Source organism: Bufo bufo, chromosome 2 (assembly GCF_905171765.1).
Source record: "Bufo bufo chromosome 2, aBufBuf1.1, whole genome shotgun sequence".
Taxonomy (NCBI): Eukaryota; Metazoa; Chordata; class Amphibia; order Anura; family Bufonidae; genus Bufo; species Bufo bufo.
In genome coordinates, this window is record NC_053390.1 from 723,004,551 (window position 1) to 723,028,491 (window position 23,941).

Below are 23,941 nucleotides of genomic sequence, written 5' to 3' on the forward strand. Positions count from 1 at the left end.
TATATATCTTCATGTCTGATGAAGGAAGAAGTCCTTCTCCTCCTAAATGTGTTACAAGGACTACATTAATAAATATGTATATCTTTTAATGATAGGAGAGCTCAAGAACATCTATCCAATAAGTGGAGCACCAGACTGATATACCCTATGGGTGATATGCTATACAGGAAGGGGGAGATTTGATTTTATATATTTTGCCCCTTACAATGGAGTAAGTCGCTATGTGCATTGGTTCTCCAGGTGTCATTGACTGGACTTTAGTTCGGCCACTTCTCAGAGTGCTGGTCTGTTTCCTTTTTATGTCTTGATGGGTTACTGTGGGGGTGGGTAAGAAGTTAATGGTCTGTTTTCAATTTTCTAAGCCAATTAATTACCATCCTCCTCTTAAACAAAGCAGCACAAGAGATGTCGGTCAGCCGTAAATCCTATTTTCTGTTTAGAAGAAAAAATTCCACGGCATTACCAAAGAAGTTCAGTAGTAGTAATCTTTATTCACCAACGCAACGTCTCAGCCCTTTTACTTGGACTTTTCCCAAGGAGTAAAAAAGTGCAATGGTGCGCCGTGAGGGGGAGGACGTGTTGCTTGAGGTGAGGAGGCACCGGAAGCGCACGCACAAGCGGCATGCACCCCCTGGGGGCATATATAGACCTACGCTCCTCCCACAAATGCAGGCTGAGAAAACTCAGCCTTCTAATATATACAGTCGTGGCCAAAAGTTTTGAGAATTACATAAATATTGGAAATTGGAAAAGTTGCTGCTTAAGTTTTTATAATAGCAATTTGCATATACTCCAGAATGTTATGAATAGTGATCAGATGAATTGCATAGTCCTTCTTTGCCATGAAAATTAACTTAATCCCAAAAAAAACTTTCCACTGCATTTCATTGCTGTCATTAAAGGACCTGCTGAGATCATTTCAGTAATCCTCTTTGTTAACTGCAGCCATCATTGCGTTAAAATGGGTTCACAGGCAAGGATATTGTGGCTCAATCAACAATTTATTGTGCACCTCAATCAACAATTTATAGGATCATCAAGAACTTCAAGGAAAGAGGTTCAATTCTTGTTAAGAAGGCTTCAGGGCGTCCAAGAAAGTCCAGCAAGCGCCAGGATCGTCTCCTAAAGAGGATTCAGCTGCGGGATCGGAGTGCCACCAGTGCAGAGCTTTCTCAGGAATGGCAGCAGGCAGGTGTGAGCGCATCTGCACGCACAGTGAGGCGAAGACTTTTGGAAGATGGCCTGGTGTCAAGAAGGGCAGCAAAGAAGCCACGTCTCTCCAAAAAAAAACATCAGGGACAGATTGATCTACTGCAGAAAGTTTGGTGAATGGACTGCTGAGGACTGGGGCAAAGTCATATTCTCCGATGAAGCCTCTTTCCGATTGTTTGGGGCATCTGGAAAAAGGCTTGTCCGGAGAAGAAAAGGTGAGCGCTACCATCAGTCCTGTGTCATGCCAACAGTAAAGCATCTTGAGACCATTCATGTGTGGGGTTGCTTCTTATCCAAGGGAGTGGGCTCACTCACAATTTTGCCCAAAAACACAGCCATGAATAAAGAATGGTACCAAAACACCCTCCAACAGCAACTTCTTCCAACAATCCAACAACAGTTTGGTGAAGAACAATACATTTTCCAGCACGATGGAGCACCGTGCCATAAGGCAAAAGTGATAACTAAGTGGCTCGGGGACCAAAACATTGACATTTTGGGTCCATGGCCTGGAAACTCCCCAGATCTTAATCCCATTGAGAACTTGTGGTCAATCCTCAAGAGGCGGGTTGACAAACATAAACCCACTAATTCTGACAAACTCCAAGAAGTGATTATGAAAGAATGGGTTGCTATAAGTCAGGAATTGGCCCAAAAATTGATTGAGAGCATGCCCAGTGGAATTGCAGAGGTCCTGAAAAAGAAGGGCCAACACTGCAAATACTGACTCTTTGCATAAATGTCATGTAATTGTCAATAAAAGTCTTTGAAACATATGAAGTGCGTGTAATTATATTTCACTACATCACAGAAACAACTGAAACAAAGATCTAAAAGCAGTTTAGCAGCAAACTTTGTGAAAACTAATATTTGTGTCGTTCTCAAAACTTTTGGCCACGACTGTATATAGAGAAAAAAGAAAAAAGTGGCAGCACCGTCTCTAAAGAAAACAGGGGGGTGCAACTGGCCCAATTAGGATATAGCAAATCCAATGTATAAAAGTCAAAAAAGTGGGCAGCACTCCATAAGATAAAGTACAAAAGTCTTTATTCACCCAGACAGGACATGCGACGTTTCGGCTCTATGCTGGAGCCGAAACGTTGCATGTCCTGTCTGGGTAAATAAAGACTTTTGTACTTTTTTATCTTATGGAGTGCTGCCCACTTTTTTTATATATATATATATATATATATATAATATAGTTGTGCAAATTAAAAACAAGTGGGGGAATGTTTGAACACTGACCAGCATTCGCTTGTCTCATACACATGCAAGATGGTGATCACAGCATTATAATTTTTCCACTGCACATGTCATTAGGAATTGAAGACCATGTGATAGAAATGTCATAGATCACGTGATAGCCAAGTTAAACACTCGGGACAGCACACGTCCAAGATTTACTGACGTAAAAAGGGCCTTAACTGAAATAAGCTTAAACATCCTCTGCACTTTGATTGACAGAGCCAGGTGTGATCACGTTTTCACTGCCTGGTCCTGTCAATAAAAGTGCTGAGGGCGCGGCAGTTGCATAGGGAGAAGAGCCTCTAGGTGTAATGGCAACGCCCCCGTTGCACCTAGAGGCTCATTTGCATATATTTAAACTTCATTTTTCTCAGCAATGCAGAGACATATGAACATGGGACCAACACAGAGACCTTCAGCTACCAAGCGCACATGTAACAGGCCAGCCAGTTTGATAGATACAAATCTGCTGACAGATGCCCTTTAAATGTTCTTTTTGAGACTCTATTGATAAAGTCAAAATCACAGCACAAGATCCATCATGTTTGTTATACAGAATATACACTATGAATCAAACCCATTCTCCGTTTAGTGGAGATGTTTCCATTTGAGGAGCCATGATTTCCATAATTTTAAGAAGAATCTCCAATAATCTTTTAATAACCTTAAGTGTAGTTGGGTTATGCCGCAAGACAATCATGACTATTATCCCAAATATACAAACAAGTCCACGTCTGAATAAGGAGAAAAAAATGTTTTGTTGTGCGTTGGCTTTAAATCAAAAGACATGTGGAAGGACCTAAAGCCAGCAGTCAATTCGCATGAAAAACTGTCACAAGCAATGGGGAGGGGAGAACACCAGATAACACACAGAAGGAAATATACCGGAGTCTAGGCCTCAAAGCTAAGGGAGAGGGATGGTGACCTCCTAGGAATCCCAAGACCTCTCCCTGACTCCTGTCAATATGAGTAGAGCCTGAAGATGGAAATACTCATACACCGGAACCTTAGCCCTGGAGACCCTGGAAATCCTTAGAAGTGGTGGCAGGGAATGAGACATTCCCAGGTGAAGGAACCAGCGTCTCCCTGAGGCCTAGAAAACAACAAACACAAACGAACAACAAAATGCAAAACAAAATGCACTTAGCTTAAAGAATGGAGGAGCAGATTATATGCCCCCTCAAATCCAACTTAGGGTACTTTCACACTAGCATTTTTCTTTTCCGGCATAGAGTTCCGTCCTAGGTTCTCTATACCTGAAAAGAACTGATCAGTTTTATCTCCATGCATTCTGAATGGAGAGCAAGCAGTTCAGGATGTCTTCAGTTCAGTCTTTTTGACTGTTCGGGACGGAGATAATACCGCACCATGCTACGGTTTTATCTCCGGCCAAAAAAACTGAACACTTGCCTGAATGCCGGCATATTTTTCCATAAGAATGTATTAATGCTGGATCCGTCCTTCCGATCTACGCATGCGCAGACCTTTAAAAATGTGAATAAAACAGAAACGGATCAGTTTGTCCGTATGACAAACGGACAGACGTATCCGTTCTTGCAATGCATTTGTGAGACGGTTTCGCATCCGGATCCGTCTACAAATGCTGTCCTGTTTCATGCAGATTGCCTGATCAGGCAGGCAGTTCCGGCGACAAAACTGCTTGCCGGATCACTCTGCCGCAAGTGTGAGAGTACCCTTGGAGAACACCTTGGCACCGACAATCTGATTTAACAAATCTGGAATCAAAGTAAGGGGATAGAGATCATGGACAGTAATGCGATTAAGCTCACAGAAGTCCAAACATGGCCTAAGGGTTTTGTCCTTTTTTTTTATACAAAGAACCCTGCCACTGGTGATTTGGATGGTCTAATATGACTTTTAGCCAAGCTCTCGGTGATATATTCTTGCATGGCTACTCTTTCAGGTTCAGAAAGATTATACAACCGAGACTTGGGCAATATAGCTTTGGGAATAAGGTTGACGGGGCAATCATACTCCCGATGTGGCGGTAACTCCAGGTCTCCACTTTCAGAGAATACATCAGAAAAATCCGAAATAAAAAAAAGGTACTATTTTAGTGGTTACAACAGAAATCGACGTGCTTAGACAGTTGTCTATGCAAAAATCACTCCAATCAAGAATCTGTCTCGCTTACCAATCGATGGTCGGGTTATGTTTGGATAACCATGGTAAATCTAGCACCAGAGGAGCAGGCACACCCTCCAGCACAAAACATGAAATGGATTCTTTATGAGAATCTCCCACCTTAAGGCGAATGTCCAGCACCATTTGTGACAAATACTATTGTGAGAGTGGAGAGGAATCAATCGCAAACACTGAAATATTTTTGTCTAATGCGCTTGTTGTCAAACCATGCATACGGAAGAATTGGCCATCCACTAGGTTAACCCCTGCCCCACTGTCAATAAATACTTCAATTCCCACAGGTTTGGAGTCTAGCGTCACCTTGGCAGGAAGGAGAAATCGGGTACTAGCGGTAAATGACAAAAGTACATTCTCAGATTCCCCACCCAAGAGGACTAACACATTAGTTTTTTTTTTTCCTTTTTCACCTTGATGTTTAACATAAGGACATACTTTAACAAAATGTCCCCCTTTACCACCGAAAAAGAGTCTTTTCTTAACCCTAACGTTTTTATTACCAGGTCCAGGAGTGACTTCCCACAACTGCATTGGCTCATCATCAGACATGAGCTCAAGTGCCTCCATACCCAAAATGTTGGAAGAGGCCGCCTCCCCATATGATAGTGCGTCCCGAGCAAGAGGAACCTTAGATCTCTCCCTCAGGCGTCTATCAATACGTACAGTCAGAGACATGGCTGCCTCCAATGACTCTGGGTATTCGTGAAATGCCAATGCGTCCTTCAGGTTCTCGGATAACCCTTGACAGAATTGACTACGGAGGGCTGGGTCATTCCACTCAGTATCAGTTGCCCATCTTCTAAACTCAGAGCAATAGGACTCAGCATAATGCTCTCCCTGCTGTAAACCATGCAACTTAGTCTCGGCCATGGAGACCCGATCTGAAAAATTAATCTACCAACCAGAGGGATTGTGTTCCGGTCGTCAAAGAAAAAGCCGAGGACTGACCGTCACCTTTCAGTAATTAAATAATAATCTCCACTCTTTGACTCTCGTCCCCAGAAGAGTTAGGACATAGTCTAAAATATAGTTTGCACGATTCCCTGAACCGAATTAAGTTGTCACTTCCCCCGGAAAACCTATCCGGGAGAGCGACCTTATGTTCCGGTCAGGCCTGGTTGCCGCTGGTGGAAGCCGCCGCCTGTGGTCTCTGAAACTGCGAGACGGCTGTGGGGAGGTCAGCCACCTCCAAAGACAGTCCCTGCATATGATCGACCAGTGCAGAAACAGTTTCCATCGCTGCACTGACACAAACAAAATGATGTTTTTTTGGCGGTTGATAATGTCACAAGTAATGGGGAGGGGAAAACACCAGATAACACACAGAAGGAAATAGACCGGAGTCTAGGCCTCAAAGCTAAGAGAGAGGGATGGTGACCTCCTAGGAATGCCTAGACCTCTCCCTGACTCCTGCTAATATGAGTAGACCCTGAAGGTGGAAATACTCATACACGGGAACCTTAGCCCTGGAGATCCCTAGGAGTGGTGGCAGGGAATGAGACTACTGGTTCATTCCCAGATTAAGGAAACAGCGTCTCCCTAAGGCCTAGAAAACACAAGCGGACAACAAAATGCAAAACAAAATGCACTTAGCTTAAAGAAGAATGGAGTAGCAGGAGATCCAAAGAAACAACACACCAGCTCAACCAACTCCAGCAGGAAATATCAACCATATTATCACTGTGACAACCAACCCTGCTGACAGTGGAGCTTGTCGGCATATCAGGGGTCAAGGATGTCATGCTAATTGGAGTTGGCACTAGTGTCATGTGCTTCCTGAAGGATGGTTACTTAAACAGGCAACTGCTGGCCACAGTTGCCTATTTGGTCTTCTTGCCTCACACGCTTTGTTTTTCCTGTGGATTCCTGGACTTTTGCATTTTGCATCTGACTGCTGATTCTGGTTCTGATGTTATTTCCTGGTTTTGAGTCTGCTTGGTACATTACTCTGCATTTATTTTTTCATTGATTCTGATGTTATTCACTGGTTTTGACTCAGCCTGTCTGACTTCCCTTTTTCTCTTCCTTAAGTAGGTCTTGCACACTTAGTCAGGTCAAGGATCATTGCCCAGTTGGGGACCACTGTTTAGGGTGGATTGTCCAAGTAGGTAGGGACAGTGGTGTGGGTGGAGGTCAGGTCTCCCCTGTTCCCTACCTGGCAGGACAGGTTTATCTTAGGCTTTCCTGTGAAGCTCCACCTACTTTCTGCTAAGCCCACCCTTTTCGAGCATGTCAGAAAAAAGTGTAGAAACCCTACATGCTCCAAATTGCACCACTTTTTTTTAGACAGATTTTTGTCGGAGAACCATTAGTACATATGGGCATACAGAAATATGGTGGGGCTTGTACCTCTATGGGTTATGTATTACACTCTGTACAGCATGGAGTTTATATACACATGTATTATGGCCTGGAATATTTGTCATTTGCTTTAGAGTGCAGTGTGCCTGAGCTCCTACCATCGCAGGCTATATCACTTTGTAATGCTACTAAGACATCTTGCTGTCTTTGTCGTTACAATCGATGTGCTCTGTTCTGAAAGAGGTGAAGACTGAAGACACTTAACATATCAAAGCTGTTCACAACTAAGGGTCTTCTTGCACGATGTGATGCCCACTGACATACAAGTTGATCAGCTCGTTAACAATCGTTATTACGATTGTCTGTCCCCCGATCAGTTTGTATACTGTCCATCCTGTTTATACGGGTGATGTGCCGCCAACAAACCAAAGATGCAGTCACCGTACAAGTATTTTGCCCATTTGTCGGGTGAACAGCAGTTCCTTTATATGGGTCAATTATCATGATTGTTACTTTCCGATAACTGCCCAAATCCTCTGTCAGCATAAAAGAAATCTAACGCCTGAACCAGATGTTAGTGTACAATATTGTGTGATTACATCTGCCCATGAAGGGGTTCTCCAAATGTCTGTAGATAATAATCATTGTATAATGAAGAGTTGTAGGTAGATTTCCTCGTTGCCGCCAGTGAATGGAAACATTCTTGCTTGCATCTGGAGATAGAACCTTTTATTATACAAGGATTAAATAAAACATGTAAATTAAAATATAAATGAAAACTATATGGAAGCCTATCCAGGAGACATTTTTATACCCTACTCATGCATACTTATTGCTGTGCTCATATATATAAAATAATCCATGTCTGACTTTGAATGTCAGATGTGCTATGACCGGTCCTGAGAAACCTCAAATCCAGCCAGAAAGCATGCGTCGGCAAATTCACAAGCAGATAAATGTTCCACTGACGACTGAAGAAAACATCTCTGTCATCTGTCTGTCCACAAATATGCTGCCATGTCTGTCTGAGGGCAGACTTTTAACAGCAATAAAAAGCTATGTACAACACATTGTGAACACTTGACATGATGTCAGCTCCATTCCACAAAAAATAACAATCGGCGGTGAATGCAGAATGGATGCCGAGATGGTGTGGAATGAGTAAGTTAATAGTGACAAACAGCAGAAAGGTCAAGCTCCCGGTGATGAGTGGAACTTTCTAGACTATCTCAGAGGCTCTGATTATCACTTTCAATTACCCATACAATCCAGGTGTGACTGCACCCAGCACCAGATGAGTTGGGTTTTCTGAAGAATGCATTTGCAATAAACTTTAGCACCTAGTCAGACATCTGGAGCTACTGATGCCAGTATCCCTGGACTTTCCTGAGTACTCTGACCTGGTTCCAGTTATTTTTGAGGCAGCTTTTACACATAGGTTTTTGCTGGTGTTTTCCTGCACTTTTGTAGAGCTCAGTCATATGCAAGTGAATGTAGCTGAGCTGTAATACCAAGTACAGCAGCTGTACAATGGACAGCACTGTGCTTAGCAAGCTGTGAGAAAGGCTGAGGCACTCACTGGAGCTCTGGTGAGCGATGTATCTTCCTAAAGCAACTGATCAGCAGGGCGTGCTGAAGTCAGACCCCTCCCCTCCAATCTCATATTGATGATCTATCCTGGGCATATGAAAATCCCGGAGAATCCCTTTAACAACCAGATGAAATAGGATTACAGATACAGTACAGACCAAAAAGTTTGGACACACTTTCTCATTCAAAGAGTTTTCTTTATTTTCATGACTATGAAAATTGTAGATTCACACTGAAGGCATCAAAACTATGAATTAACACATGTGGAATTATATACATAACAAACAAGTGTGAAACAACTGAAAATATGTCATATTCTAGGTTCTTCAAAGTAGCCACCTTTTGCTTTGATTACTGCTTTGCACACTCTTGGCATTCTCTTGATGAGCTTCAAGAGGTAGTCCCCTGAAATGGTTTTCACTTCACAGATGTGCCCTGTCAGGTTTAATAAGTGGGATTTCTTGCCTTATAAATGGGGTTGGGACCATCAGTTGCGTTGAGGAGAAGTCAGGTGGATACACAGCTGATAGTCCTACTGAATAGACTGTTAGAATTTGTATTATGGCAAGAAAAAAGCAGCTAAGTAAAGAAAAACGAGTGGCCATCATTACTTTAAGAAATGAAGGTCAGTCAGTCAGACAAAAAATTGGGAAAACTTTGAAAGTAAGGGCTATTTGACCATGAAGGAGAGTGATGGGGTGCTGTGCCAGATGACCTGGCCTCCACAGTCACTGGACCTAAACCCAATCGAGATGGTTTGGGGTGAGCTAGACCGCAGAGTGAAGGCAAAAGGGCCAACAAGTGCTAAGCATCTCTGGGAACTCCTTCAAGACTGTTGGAAGACCATTTCAGGGGACTACCTCTTGAAGCTCATCAAGAGAATGCCTAGAGTGTGCAAAGCAGTAATCAAAGCAAAAGGTGGCTACTTTGAAGAACCTAGAATATGACATATTTTCAGTTGTTTCACACTTGTTTGTTATGTATATAATTCCATATGCGTTAATTCATAGTTTTGATGCCTTCATAGTCATGAAAATAAAGAAAGCTCTTTGAATGAGAAGGTGTGTCCAAACTTTTGGTCTGTACTGTACATCAAATCACCTTTTCACATATCCATGTGTCATAATTTCTCCTTTAAAGGGGTTATCCCATGACTAATGTAAAGAATGAAAATCAGATAGTACATGACAATCTGTCATGTTCTAACGAGGGCCCAACTGACCCCTAGAACATCTCACCATGAAGAATACACAGAGAAATAACAGTGAGTTGGAAACTGGATCAAGAGGTAAGGAACCAGTGGCAAGAGTTACCACTAGACCAAGTGCACCCGTTTTACGTGGGGCCAAACCCAGAGAACATAAACCCAGTGAGCCCTGTTCTTCACAGAGCCCCAGAGAGTAGGGATGAACTTAGCCGAAGCTCACTGGTTGCACCTCCAGGATGGTCCCGGTGCACTTGGACACCTACCTGCAGAGACAGCTGGAAAAGGCACCAGCAGTCCACACAAACAACAGAAACCCAGTCACCAGTACTGGAACCCGAACACTACATAGGACTCAGTACACACCCTGAACACCAACACCACCACACCAAAAGGCCACACAGACTGGGTAGAAGGAAACCCAGGTAAGGTGCATAGCTCCAGCACCCAAGGGATGGAGAACAACTAACACCCTGGCCTAAAGCAACAGGATTAAATAGCACCTAGAGACCACATGCAGACTAAGATCCTAACCCCACCAGCACCAGACAGGGAAGGAGCAAGCATTTAAGGAGCAGTGCACACACAGGCTACCAAAACTACACGTCGCCCCTGGCAACCAGCATATATTAACCGTAGCCAGTACGCAGAACAGTGAGCAACATGGAACCCGTGTGACAGTGAACGACGCAGACCATGACACTATCGTGACACGATCTCTTTCTAACAAAGCTAGAACCAGCCCTGGGCCTCAGATGGATCCAGAGATCTCCCCATTCATTGCTCTGCTAGATTTATATCAAGCTGACAGCTCAGGAGGCGTGTCTCAGCTCTTCCTATCACAGCTCAGGAGGCAGTTAAAGGATGAAACTGAGCGTGTGCGGCCATCTCAGTGAGCAGGACAAAGAAATAAGAAAAAAAAAGACAGCAGATGGCACTATACAGATACATTTTATTGAATAACTCAGTGGCTATGCTAAAATTTCAATTACATGCAATTACAAAAGTATTCAGATCCAGGTGCTGGTTTGAAAACTGTAGAATATTTTTCGTGGGACAACCCCTTTAAGTAGACTTCTAAGCAATTTATCTTGATACATGTGCACAATAAATATCCTACATCTGTACATACATCATTAGAAGATCAGCATGGGGGGTGGGAAGTGACAATTATTTCTGTGTGCACAAAATTTCCCATGTCCTAAGTATTTGGGACCCCCAAGTGAGCGATTAAAGACATGCCTTCACAAGCAATATTGTCTAGCCATTCTAAATGCATCACTTTGTGCGCATTGTTAACAAGCATTATACCACTAGTCATGCATGCCTGATTGCCTTCGAATTTAAACAATTATCTGATTGTGTTAATGCCACTTAAGGGTGTGCTCACACGCTGCAGACATTTCTGAAACAAATCTGTTGTATTTCAATAGACACCGTTTGTGAGATCCGTTCAGGGCTCTCACAAGCGGTCCAAAACGGATCAGTTTTGCCCTAATGCATTCTGAATGGAAAAGGATCCGCTCACAATGCATCAGTTTGCCTCCGTTCAGTCACCATTCCGCTCTGGAGGCGGACACCAAAACGCTGCCTGATAAAGCGGAGCCAAACGGATCCGTCCTGGCACACAATATAAGTCAATGGGGACAGATCCGTTTTCTCTGACACAATAGAAAACGGAACCGTCCCCCATTGACTTTCAATGGTGTTCAAGACGGATCAGTCATGGCTATAGAAGACATAATACAACCGAATCCGTTCATGACGGATGCATGCGGTTGTATTATTGTAACGGAAGTGTTTTTGCAGATCCATGACGGATCCGCAAAAAAACGCTAGTGTGAAAGTAGCCTTACACGGGCCTAAGCTGGGCAATAAACATGAGCGTATTGATGATATACAAGCCAATTGGCGCTTGCTTGAAGTGCCTTTCACACGGCTCGATGTAAAGGCTAACGGAGGGCAACAATCGTTCATCCCCATTCCCTTGGCATATTGTCAGCAGCACTTCTGTTGACAGCAGTAAACAACAATTTAATGTGCTGCATGAAAGATAAGATCACCATTTTGTTGTCAGGGATCTTTACACAGGCCAACTATTGGGAATGAGCCTTCACAGGAGTGCCCATTGGCTCAATCACTGGTCAGGGTAAAGGGTCCTTAGGTCTTAGGCTGCTTTCACACAGTCAGTGTTTGGTCAGTGATTTTCATCAATGATTGTGAGCCAAAACCAGGAGTAGAGGCTATACATAGCTAAAGTATAATGGAAAGATTTGCACCTGTTCTGTGTTTTTGACCCGTATCTGGTTTTAGCTCACACTCAATATTGGAAATCACTCAATAATGGAAATCACTGATGAAACACTGACTGTGTGAAAGCAAGTAAGCAACCTTATGCAGACAGTTGCGTTACATTAGTGGCCAATATTTCCAATATACAACCCCAATTCTAAAAAGTTGGGATGCTGTGTAAAATGTAAATAAAAACAGAATGCAAAGATCTTATAGACCTATATTTTATTCACAAAAGATCACAGAACACATATCAGATGTTTAAAGTGAGAGAGTTTACCATTTCATGAACAAAAATGAACTCATTTAGAACTTTATGGCAGCAACGCATCTCAAAGAAGTTTGGACAGAGGTAAGAGAAGGCTGAAAAAGTAAGTGGTACTAATAAAAACCATCCGGAGAAGCAATTTGCTACTAATTCACCTAACTGGGTATAAAAAGAGCATGTTAGAGAGGCAGAGTCTCTTAGAACAAATGTTGACAGAGGTATAGCAATCTGTAAAAAAAACTGCATCTAAAAATTGTGGAACAAATGTTCCTCAATGTAAAGACTTTGAACATCCCACCATCTACTGTACATATCATCAAAAGATTCAGAGAATCTGGAGAAAACCATGTGCACAAGGGTAATAGTCAATATTAGATGTTCTACAGGCCCTCAGGAAGCACTGCATTAAAAAGAGGCATGATTCTGTACTGGAAATCATTGAATGGGCTCAGGGACACTTCCAGAAATCATGGTCTGTGAACACAGTTCGCCATGCAATCCACAAATGTAAATTAAAGCAGTGTCATGCAAAGAAGAAGCCATATGTCAACAACATCCAGAAACGCTGCTGTCTTCTCTGAACCAAAGCATGTTTAAAATGCAGTGACGCAAAATGCAAAACTGTTCTGTGGTCAGATCAATCAAAATTTTAAATTATTTTCAGAAACCAAAGACTCTGTATTCTGCGGACACAAGAGGAGAGGGACCATCCAGTTTGTAATCCGCACACCGTTCAAAAGCCTGCATCTCTGATGGTATGGGGTTGCATTAGTATCTACGGCATGGGGAGCCTACACACCTGGAAAGGCAATATCAATGCTGAACAGTATATAGAGGTTTTAAAACAGCATATGCTTTCATCCAGTTGTCTCTTTCAGGGAAAGCCTTAAAAATTTCAGCAAGAGAGTGCTAAACCACGTACTAACAATATAGCTTTGCAGAAGAAGAGTCCAGGTGCTGAACTGGTCTGCCTGCAGTCCAGACCTTTCACCAATAGTAAATATTCGGTGGATCATGAATCGGAAAGAGAAGACTGAGGAATGTTGAGCAGCTGGACTCCTACAACAGACAAGAATGGGAAAACAGTCCTCTCCCAACACTCCAGGTCTCCTCACTTCACAGATGTTTTTAGACTATTGTTGAGGGGATGCTACACAATGGTAGACCTGGCCCTGTCCCAACGTTTTTGAGATGCAGCCATCAAGTTCTAAATGAGTTAAAAAAAAAAAAAATGAGATAGTAAAATGTCTCACATACAGTAAAAATCCATGCGAACAGCTCCGTCCAGCATTGAAGTTGTAAGCAATCCTTGTCTCCCGACAATTGCAGTCTACCAGGGTCACACTCAGTGGGAAATGTTTGACAGTAGGCATTTAAAGGGAACCTGTCACCGGGATTTTGGGTATAGAGCTGAGGACATGGGTTGCTAGATCGTCGCTAGCACATCCGCAATACCCAGTCCCCGTAGCTCTGTGTGCTTTTATTGTGTAAAAAAAAACGATTTAATACATATGCAAATTACCCTGAGATGAGTCAGAGTTTGAAAATATGACTCTTCTCTGGTCAAACAAGTAAGATATGACTCTTTTATGTTAATTTGCATATGTATCAAATCGTTTTTTTTTTTACACAATAAAAGCACACAGAGCTATGGGGACTGGGTATTGCGGATGTGCTAGCGGCCATCTAGCAAGCCGTGTCCTCAGCTCTATACCCAAAATCCCGGTGACAGGTTCCCTTTAAAATTGTGTGCACCACACACTATTCCACTTCATTTATTAATTCTGTCTTTTCACTATAGGACACATTCATTCTTACAATACAAGGGTTTCAATTTGAAACAATCATGTTCCTTGTGACCTTGAGGTGGTCATTATACATCTACGGTACTAACAGATACACATTACAATACACGGACAGTGGACTCATCCAGAAATATAATTTACAGACATCAATGCTGTACAAATCTGAACAAGAACTGTACACAGCAGCATTTTTATTGCATTGTCCACCTGAAAATGAAAAACACCAACACTTTATATATGGTCTGTAACACATTATGCATTTATACGATCTGTTTTAATAAGAGTGTTACACTTTTAAAGGATTGCATGGATTAGAAAACCTATTTCAAATGCTCTGGAGTGAGTGAAGAGCAGCTACAAAGTGCACCTCTCGTTCTAGAGGACCCATCAAATCCATACCTTACATGCATAGACCACTGAATTAAATTGAAATTGTGTAATACTTAATTTCCCCTTTGGTGGCATTGCATGGAAATTGAAAACGTGCTTCCCCAGAAGATTGCAGCTGATCGCTAGGGGACCAAGCAGTGGTCACCATGTGTACAGCTTATCATCAGGGGACCCTCCTGACAACTAATGTATGTCCAAAGTGAACATACCTTTTAATCTCATTTCAAGTCCAAACCTCTATGCAGCTAAAAAATGCTGATAGGAAGGGTAGCTAGACAAAATCTACAGTTGCCCATAGACATCAATCAGATTCCTCCTCTTACTTTTTATAGGCACCTTTGAAAATGAAAGAAGATATTGGATTAGGTTCTATGTGCAACTGCTTTACTTTGTTTGCCCCAATGTTGACAAATCATCCCCCCCATTGTATGTTATATGTTAAAGGGGTTGTCCGGGTTCAGAGCTGAACTCGGACATACCCTCTTTTTCACCCAGACAGCCCCCCTTATATGAGGATTGGAGCATTTCATGCTCAGATGCTCTCCTTTGCCCTGCGCTAAATCGCACAGGGGATAGGCTTTTATTGGAGATACGGTGACGTACCGGGCTCTCCATGGGGAAAGCTAGGCAGAGGCTTCCCCCCCAGCAGTGTTGCTGGTGACGTCACCGGCACTGATGGACGGGCATTAGCGCTGCCCTAGCCCGTTAAATGGCTAGGGCAGCTCTAAAGCCCGCCTATCAGTGCCAGTGACGTCACCAGCAACACTGCTAGATGGAAGCCTCCGCTTAGCAGTCTGAAAATATAAACAAACAAGCCCTTGCCCTGATGCTCATATCAGGGGGCTGGGGGGGTGAAAACGGGGGTATGTCTGGGTTCAACTCTCAATCCGGACAACCCCTTTAATAATGTATGCAATCTTTCACTAAGCCCTCTTGGCCACTTAGAAGTGTTAAGGGCTCATGTGTTTTATAGTCTACAGTTTCCGTGTACAAGATATTACATGAACCCATTTGATGTTTCTGATGGGTTGTGAGAGATTAGTAGGGGGTACCATAAGCTAGACTTGTAAATGAACTCACTAGCACTACTATCAGGCTACCTAATAGGGTGTCTTACTATACTTGATCTTCCATCAGAGCAAGATGCTTCCATCTCTAGATAACAGGACATATAGAAGCTAGTTGATTTACAACGGCCTCTTGAAATGCCAGTGTACTAAAATGTACAGTATTCTTCTCCTTGTCTGCTTTAAAAGGGTTTCTTCTCCTTGTCTGCTTTTAAAGGGTCATCAGAAAAATCGTTATGCATCTGGCTGACATTAGTGATGTGCTAATGTCAGCAGTACATAACAGTATGACTTATAACTCCCTGCCTGCCGTCGTTCCCTCAAAATAAAGACTTTTATAATATGCTAATGAGCCTCTAGGCGCTATTAGGGCGTTGCTGCAGCACCTAGAGGCTCCATCCTCTCAGTGCCCCATAAATCCCGCGCCGTCCCGTTTAGTATTCGGCGCAGGCGCAGTGAGTGAAGGACGCTCTCCTGCTGCCGGCTTCACTCACTGCGCCTGCGCCAAATACTAAACAGGACGGCGCAGGCGCAGGATTTTACAGGCACAGAGGAGAACTAGGACGTCAATCAACTGGACATGGGGGCGTGCCAAATGGTGAGAAGACGGAGCCTCTAGGTGCTGCAGGAACGCCCCAGTAGCACCTAGAGACTCATTAGCATATAAAAAAATTCTTTATTTTGAGGGAATGGCGGCAGGCAGGGAGTTAAAAATCATACAGTTATGTAGTGCTGACATTAGCAGATTGCTAATGTAAGCCAGATACATAACGATTTTTCTGATGACAGAAACCCTTTAAAGAAGATCTAACAGATTAAATTTATGAAAGGCCCTTTCCTCAAGGGACCCAAATCCTGAGACATTACTGACAGATTTTGAGACAACCCTACACGGCCTCTGTGTCACTGCCGTACTGGCTCCTTCGGACTCTGTATGTATGTATGGAGATATGTTCCCCTTGAGTGCTTCTAGAGTGAATACCTCAATACAATATCTAATGGATTTGGGGGGTACTATCTCTCTTTGGGGAGAGAGCACCTTAATTGACGTGAGGAGACTTATAGGCTATTCATGCTCCTCTGGAATTCTGGGAAGAAAGGGATGCAAATGAGCTCTTAACAAGCTCTGCCTCTAATGCCACCAGATGTAAGGCAGCTATCCTATAAGTCAACGTTGCATCCCTTTCTTCCTAGTATCTGATGGGTCATGCAACAATTTTTCGGAGGGTTACCAGTTTAGAAAAAATATCTTTATATTTCTTTGTAAAATAGAAGACCTATGGAGTTAGAGGCCTCTATGGCAGTCCTATTACAACCAAGAACATTATCCAGGCCCTCCTGAACTCTGAATGAAAGGAACTTTATAACTATCTGTTGCAAGTTGTGTAATCAAGGATGTGTTGCCGAAAACCATTAGAATTGATTGAGCGAGGAATGACTGCAGTAGCAATCATTCCTTCCACATTAAAGGGGTTGTCCGGGTTCAGAGCTGAACCCGGACATTCCTCCATTTTCACCCGGCAGCCCCCCTGACTTGAGCATCGGAGCAGTTCATGCTCCGATGCTCTCCTTTGCCCTGCGCTAAATCGCGCAGGGCAAAGGCAATTAGAGGAGTTCCGGTGACGTACTGGGGCTCTCAATGGGGCTGCCAGGAAGCCTGGTGACGTCACCGGCACTGATGGGCTGGCTTTAGTGCTGCCCTAGCCAGTAAAACGGTTAGGGCAGCGCTAAAGCCCGCCCATCAGAGCCGGTGACGTCACCGAACACACTGCCGGGCGGAAGTTTCCGCCCGGCAGTGTGTTATGATAAACAAAAGAGCCCATGCCGTGCGCAAACTAGCGCAGGGCAAGGGAGCGCATCGGAGCATGAGATGCTCCGATGCTAGCCTCAGGGATGCTGCCGGGGTGAAAATAAGGGTATGTCCGGGTTCAGCTCTGAACCCGGACAACCCCTTTAAGTTTGCCCTGACCTGTGTATTGAAAATGAGCACCGATGGATGTGTTGTCATTCATCGGCACTTGCATCGGGCAGTGTATGAGGGCCTTGACCCTTGATAAACCATGGATCCTGTAGATGTCACTAGATGAAGTACAACTACCTTGTGCTGGATTCATACACGTTTTTTTGTGTGTGAAGCCACACGTTAAAAAAAACCTGAAGAGTTGTATAGTGTTTTTTTTACGTGTATTTTATATTTTGCTAAAGACTTATAGCTAACATCTGTCTTCAGTGTATTTGTCTCTCCCTCCCAAAAAAAACCCAGCAAAAAATGCTGTGAAAAAGGTTTCTAAAAGGCGCCCTTTATATGCCATATTTAAATGGAAAAAACCTTGTACTTCTTAGGTAATTTCCTAGTAAAAGAATGCTAATAATCTATATTTCCTCTAATTATCTTGATAATACCAATTACCAGACATGTGCAGGTTAACGAACCACTAATGAAGGGTGGCAGCTACAAAACCCTCCAGTAAAGACGTCTATTTCCATAATCAGTATTGCTTCATTACCCTTTTCTTGTTAAAAAATAAATAAAAGAATATTTATAATAGGAAACCAGAATAGTAAAAATACACTATTATCAAGTAATGGCTAATCTGTATAAAAGATTGGTTTCAAGTATTGTAATTTGCACATGTAACAAATAAAATTAAAAACTAAATTATTACTATTTTTTCAGTACAAAAAGGAAATACGTTAAAACTTATTAGTACAGATTAAATATGACTTCATGTAAAAATAAAATACTTATGGGATGAGATTCAGTTTTTTTGCAATTATACACCAGTTACCATGGTCATAGGAAGAACTTATGATGCTAAGTTCTGGAACATCGTTTTCCAAGAGACTACGTAGCTCTCCCTCACGGAAAACATGATAATATCGCATGTATGCCTTTAAGTCAAAAGCATCTGCCTCTTGGTCACTGGCTGCCACTGTCTCATCCAAGATTGAGTCGCTGGACTCTGTGGTGGAAGTTCTTTTTAAGACTTTGTTTTGGGTACCTACCTCACCCTCACAGCTGCAGTATTTGGCATCTGTCTGAAATTCTTGTTTTATACCATTTCGAACCAAACCAACGTGTCCCCCATTTTCATTTTTTGAGGGATCTAAAGCTAGAAACCATTGATGCTTTTTGTGCGATTCGCCTTTGATAAAAACGTCATCGTTGTCATCAAAACTGTGCTCTTTTAGTAGTAACCTCTGGTGCCCAAGGTCTAAACTACAGTGTCGAGAAGGCTGCACAGACACTGCGCTATTCCCCCACCCACTAACAGGGCTGAGTGACTTCATCTTATCAATCTGTCTCCTTAAGGTGGACTCATCAAGGGATCTGGAGAAGAACCATGAGCGAATAGATCTTCCAATAGCAGTGTACAGCCTGCTGTCGTCATTAGGAAACTTCATGCAGCATGTTTCTTCACTTGCTCTACAGGTGCTAGTGTTGTGGAATTGCTTGGCATCAAAACTCTGCTTCAAGTTATGTAAGTTTATGCTCTCTGCCTCTTGAACCAATGTTGAGCCAATGTCGTGAGACTTGGGGTTAACTTTATTTTCACACTGGTTTGTTTCTGGAGTCCGTCGAGGCAGTAATGCTTTGTTCCATGGCACAAATACATCTTGCTTTTCAAATCGACGACTTTTTTGTTCCATTGCCCAAACGTACAGCATCATCTGACCACCGGGAGACAAAATCCTTGCCATTTCTTTTATTGCACAAATTCTTCTTTGCTTAGTGGAAAAATGATGAATCACTGGGGAAAAAAAGGAAAAAATGCAATTTATAGTCAAGAAGATTTTTAAAGACATTGTTAATTCAAAAACTAGAATAATACCATATTTGAATAAAAAGTTGTGACCTGTATCAAGAGGGGTCTGGCTTGTAAAAGGGGAGTGCAGAAAGAACCATGTAAAGCTGCCCCAGAAGACTGTGCCAAACAGTCTACCTCAGGTCGTGGTCACAGTAGGAACAGTTGACGGTTTTAAAAAGGGCTTCGATGAATTCTCAGAATGAAAAGGCTTCCTTCTGGAGCGACAGCCTTGCAGACCAATTTGATGCAGTGTGCCTCGTATGGTCCGAGCACTGACAGGCTGACCCCCACCCCTTTAACCTCTGCAGCAATGCTGGCAGCACTCATACGTCTATTCTGGATATGACGCTGAGCACGTGCACTCAACTTCTTTGGTCGACTGTATTGAATTTTCAGAATGAAATAACATTATGCTTATGTAAATGTGTAGAATCTGCTCTCCCACCCCTTCCCTTTATTCACGTCCTCACCCATCCCCTTGGTTGAACTTGATTGACTTGCGTCTTTCTTCCACCATACTACAGCCAGGTCCATAAATATTGGGACAGTGACACAATTCTAACATTTTTGGCTCTATACACCACCACAATGGATTTGAAATGAAACGAACAAGCCGTGCTTTAACTGCAGACTGTCAGCTTTAATTTGAGGGTATTTACATCCAAATCAGGTGAACGGTGTAGGAATTATAACAGTTTGCATATGTGCCTCCCACTTGTTAAGTGACCAAAAGTAATGGGACATAATAATAATTATAAATCAAACTTTCACTTTTAATACTTGGTTGCAAATCCTTTGCAGTCAATTACAGCCTGAAGTCTGGAACGCATAGACATCACCAGACGCTGGGTTTCATCCATTCATTGCCTCTACTGCAACTGTCTTCAGTTCCTGCTTGTTCTTGGGGCATTCTCCCTTCAGTTTTGTCTTCAGCAAGTGAAATGCATGCTCAATCGGATTCAGGTCAGGTGATTGACATGGCCATTGCATAACATTCCACTTCTTTCCCTTAAAAAAACTCTTTGGTTGCTTTTGCAGTATGCTTTGGGTCATTGTCCATCTGCACTGTGAAGTGCCGTCCAATGAGTTCTGGAATATGAGCAGACACTTCAGAATTAATCCTGCTGCTTTTGTCAGCAGTCACATCATCAATAAATACAAGAGAACCAGTTCCATTGGCAGCCATACATGCCCATGCCATGACACTACCACCACCATGCTTCACTGATGAGATGGTATGCTTAGGATCATAAGCAGTTTCTTTCCTTTTCCATACTATTCTCTTTCCATCACTCTGGTACAAGTTGATCTTGGTCTCATCTCTCCATAGGATGTTGTTCCAGAACTGTGAAGGCTTTTTTAGATGTCGTTTGGCAAACTCTAATCTGGCCTTCCTGTTTTTGAGGCTCACCAATGGTTTACATCTTGTGGCGATCCCTCTGTATTCACTCTGGTGAAGTCTTCTCTTGATTGTTGACTTTGACACACATACACCTACCTCCTGGAGAGTGTTCTTGATCTGGCCTACTATTGTGAAGGGTGTTTTCTTCACCAGGGAAAGAATTCTTCGGTCATCCATCACAGTGGTTTTCTGTGGTCTTCCGGGTCTTTTGGTGTTGCTGGGCTCACCGGTGCGTTCCTTCTTTTTAAGAATGTTCCAAACAGTTGTTTTGGCCACGTCTAATGTTTTTGCTATCTCTCTGATGGGTTTGTTTTGTTTTTTCAGCCTAATGATGGCTTGCTTCACTGATAGTGACAGCTCTTTGGATCTCATCTTTAGAGTTGACAGCAACAGATTCCAAATGCAAATAGCACACTTGAAATGAACTCTGGACCTTTTATCTGCTCATTGTAATTGGGATAATGAGGGAATAACACACACCTGGCCATGGAACAGCTGAGAAGCCAATTGTCCCATTACTTTTGGTTCCTTAACAAGTGGGAGGCACATATGCAAACTGTTGTAATTCCTACACCGTTCACCTGATTTGGATGTAAATACCCTCAAATTAAAGATGACAGTCTGCAGTTAAAGCACATCTTGTCCGTTTCATTTCAAATCCATTGTGGTGGTGTATAGAGCCAAAATTTTTAGAATTGTGTCCATGTCCCAATATTTATGGACCTGACTGTATGTAACTATGCATCTGGGTATAATCAGTGTTTTTCCGATATTTTTACCGGACTCTGGTCTGTACGGCTCTCCAGAGAACTAAGGTAAACCGATCACAGCCTAAGGGGCACATCGATCTATGACGTTAGATATTAACACAGAAGGTTTATTGGAAAGTTTCAATTTATATATCACACAATGGATGCATTTAGTTGCTGAATTTGTAGTGTATGTAGAATGAACGCTATCGATGACTCAGTATGGGAAGTTAAATGCATTAATTGAAAATGATGATGCGCCATGTCTGTCTGTTTCAGTGGTTAGTATTCATAGAAACATAAATGAAGAATAAACAGACCTAATAATAAGCAGGTACATATGAGTCATAACTATAATAGGCTGACTGTCATTTAGTCTCAGATGACATTGTAATCTTCTACACCAAGGAAATAAGAAACATTTTAAAGACGTTATGATCTCAAATGTGCTCCAGGTCCAATGATGGGGAGAAAATCTGTTGGTTGGGAGGTGGGGTGCAAACTGGGCAATAGCTGAGGGTCCCCATCTCGACGTGCCTCCCCTGTATTATCCAGGGTACTGGACTTTTGGCTTCCTTGGTGACCAGGATTGCCGAGAACCATTATTCTCTAAGCTAAATCAGTCAAAGGATGTCAGCTTCTCAGCACAGACACACAATGCAGAGATATATTGGTATGCTGACTTAACAGACCTGAAAAGGCTTTAAGGTGGATTCGGGCAGATTATCGGGAATGAATGTTCCTCTGAATGCCTGTTCCTGACAATCTGCCCGTCTAAATGTGTCGCTAATCACCTGATGAACGAGCTAAATGCTCATTCATCGGGTGATTCTGTCATTCGTGCAGGTGCACCAATTATTGTTTCTGGGCAGCAGATTGTGCGGTCTAAACAGCGATCTGCTGCCCAGAAACAAAGCAGCTGTATGAGGATGAGCGATCACAATAGCGATCCCTCGTCCTCACACTGTGAAGGAGATCACTCATGTAAATGCCCCTGTCTCCTTCACTCAACGAGCAGCCGACTGTCAGGAAGGAACGCCTCCTTCCCAACAATCGGGACATGGTAAACCTGCCTTTAGCCAATCCACTCAATGCTGGATTGGGCTAAAGTGATTATTTTCTGGAAAACAAAGGGGGCACCATTTTACTATTGGTGAGCACTATTTTGCTATTAGAAGACACTATTTAATTATGGGGCACTATATTACTACTAGGGGGAACTATTTTGCTGTTAAGGAATGTTGGGGGCCATTTATGAATAGATATTTGACGTATGTGTCTACTCCCTGAACGGTATGATGGCTGCATGGTTCCATGGTGTTAAACTTTCAGGTATTTGGAAATTGCTCCCAAGGATATATCAGACTTGTAGAGATCCCCAATTATTTTTCTGACATCATGGCTGATTTCCTTTGATTTCCCCTTGATGTGAAGCAAAGGGGCAAGTAAGTCTTAAAGGTAGGCCTTAAAGACTACAAATAGCATATATCATGTAGAGAAAGTTAATAGAAGACACTTACTAATGTATTGTTATTATCCATATTGCTTCCTTTGCTGGCTGGATTCATTTTTTAATCACATTATACATCACTTGTTTCCATGGTTACGACCACTCTGCAATCCATTAGTGGTGGTCGTGCTTCCACACTATGGGCACAAGCGCCAGCCTCTCTAGTGGCCAGAACTTAGGTAGCGCGCATAGGCTAGTGCTTCTTCCTGTAGTATGCAAGCACGGCCACCACTGCTGGATTTCAGGGTGGTCGTAACCATGGAAATAAGCAGTGTATAATGTGATGGAAAAAATGAACCAAGCCAGCAAAGGAGGCAATATGGACAATCACAATATATTAGTAAGTGCCTTCTATTAATTTTCTCAACTTGACAAATGCTATTTACTGATGTGAGACAACGCCTTTAAGGAATGTGGCTAAGGTGTATGTAAACCTATGACTTCAACTATACATCTGTGCAGCAAACTCTGCAAACAGAAGTTATGGCAGAAGAAGTCTTTATGGTGCTCTGGGCCAAGTGGGAAATGAGAAAGACTCAAAGAAGAAGATGGCTGTAACTGCACTGTATATACTTACAGGGTCTGCACAGTGCCTGTGTAGAACTGGTATCTACCACTATATGTTTGTAAAGTGATCTTTACTGAGTAACAGAATGACAATATTATTGAATCACTATTTAGTGGACATTGTATAATGGACATGGTGTGAATGTATTATTTGGGTCTTGTATATTGGTATTATTGATAACATTGAACTTTGTATATTAGATTGTGATGAAAGTATATAGTATGTGAATGTGTTGCTGGTACAATTTTTCAGCATTTGGGGGCCCACTTTAATTTTGCCCAGAGCTATGTTTTGTCTAACACTGGCAGTGATAATCTCTGTGTTGCTAGGGAGGTTCATGGCCGCCGCTGTCCTATGAGCACAGGT

At 42.6% G+C, this 23,941-nt stretch overlaps 1 protein-coding gene across 1 annotated transcript in view; it reads right to left on the reverse strand.

Moving 5' to 3' along the window:
- Positions 1–17,511: 17,511 nt before the first annotated feature.
- TRMT9B (tRNA methyltransferase 9B (putative)) overlaps positions 17,512–23,941 on the reverse strand; it is a 73,991-nt gene continuing 67,561 nt past the window's right edge. Inside the window, exon 4 of the mRNA XM_040420545.1 lies at positions 17,512–19,289. Within this exon, the coding sequence (XP_040276479.1) occupies positions 18,283–19,289 (1,007 nt within the window). The 3' untranslated portion in view covers positions 17,512–18,282. The remainder of the gene's footprint in view (positions 19,290–23,941) is intronic.